The sequence below is a fragment of the Numida meleagris genome, unplaced genomic scaffold (assembly GCF_002078875.1).
Source record: "Numida meleagris isolate 19003 breed g44 Domestic line unplaced genomic scaffold, NumMel1.0 unplaced_Scaffold907, whole genome shotgun sequence".
Classification (NCBI taxonomy): domain Eukaryota; kingdom Metazoa; phylum Chordata; class Aves; order Galliformes; family Numididae; genus Numida; species Numida meleagris.
In genome coordinates, this window is record NW_018365122.1 from 1 (window position 1) to 928 (window position 928).

The 928-nt window shown below is 63.5% G+C and overlaps 1 protein-coding gene across 1 annotated transcript in view; it reads right to left on the reverse strand.

Moving 5' to 3' along the window:
• Window positions 1-428: 428 nt before the first annotated feature.
• The window catches only part of LOC110392068 (bolA-like protein 2), a gene marked incomplete at its 3' end in the record, with an annotated part of 3,184 nt that continues 2,684 nt past the window's right edge, over window positions 429-928 (reverse strand). The window contains 1 exon segment of the mRNA XM_021384025.1: window positions 429-526. Coding sequence (XP_021239700.1) covers window positions 429-526 — 98 coding nt within the window.

Consider the following 928-nt stretch of genomic DNA (forward strand, 5'->3'; position numbering starts at 1 on the left):
CTATGGGTCTCAGTGGGTCTCTATGGGTCCGCTATGGGTCTCTATGGGTCTCTATGGGTCCGCTATGGGTCTCAGTGGGTCCGCTATGGGTCTTTATGAGTCTGCTATGGGTTGCTATGGGTCCGCTCTGGGTCTCTATGAGTCGCTATGGGTCCACTATGAGTCTCTATAGGTCTCAGTGGGTCTCTATGGGTCGCTATGGGTCTCAGTGGGTCTCTATGGGTCTGCTATGGGTCTGCTATGGGTCTCTATAGGTCGCTATGGGTCCGCTATGGGTCTCTATGGGTCTCTATGGGTTGCTATGCATCCGCTATGGGTCACTATGGGTCTCTATGGGTCTCAGTGGGTCGCTATGGGTGCGCTATGGGTCTCTATAGGTCGCTATGGGTCCGCTCTGGGTCTGCTATGGGTCTCTGCCCCACACGTACCGGTGTCTCTGCAGCAGCCCCTGGCCGCGGAAGGCGGCGGCCACCACGAGGACGCGGAAGCTGCAGGCGCAGCGCGACGCCGTCGTGTCCTCCACCTCCTGCACGTGTGGGGCGGATCACAACGCGCCTGCCCCACATCCCTGCCCCACACCTCACACCCGGACCCACATCCCGGCCCCACAGCTCACACCCGGCCCCACATCCCTGCCCCACATCCCCGCCCCACATCTCAGACCCGGCCCCACATCATGGCCTCACATCCCAGCCCCACATCCCCGCCCCACAGCTCACACCCAGCCCCACATCACAGCCCCACATCCCGGCCCCACATCCCCGCCTCACACCTCACACCCGGCCCCACATCCTGGCCCCACAGCTCACACCCGGCCCCACATCCTGGCCATACATCCCCACCCCACACCTCAGACCCAGCCCCACATCCTGGCCCCACATCCCAGCCCCACATCCCCGCCCCACAGCTCACACCCGGCCCCACATCC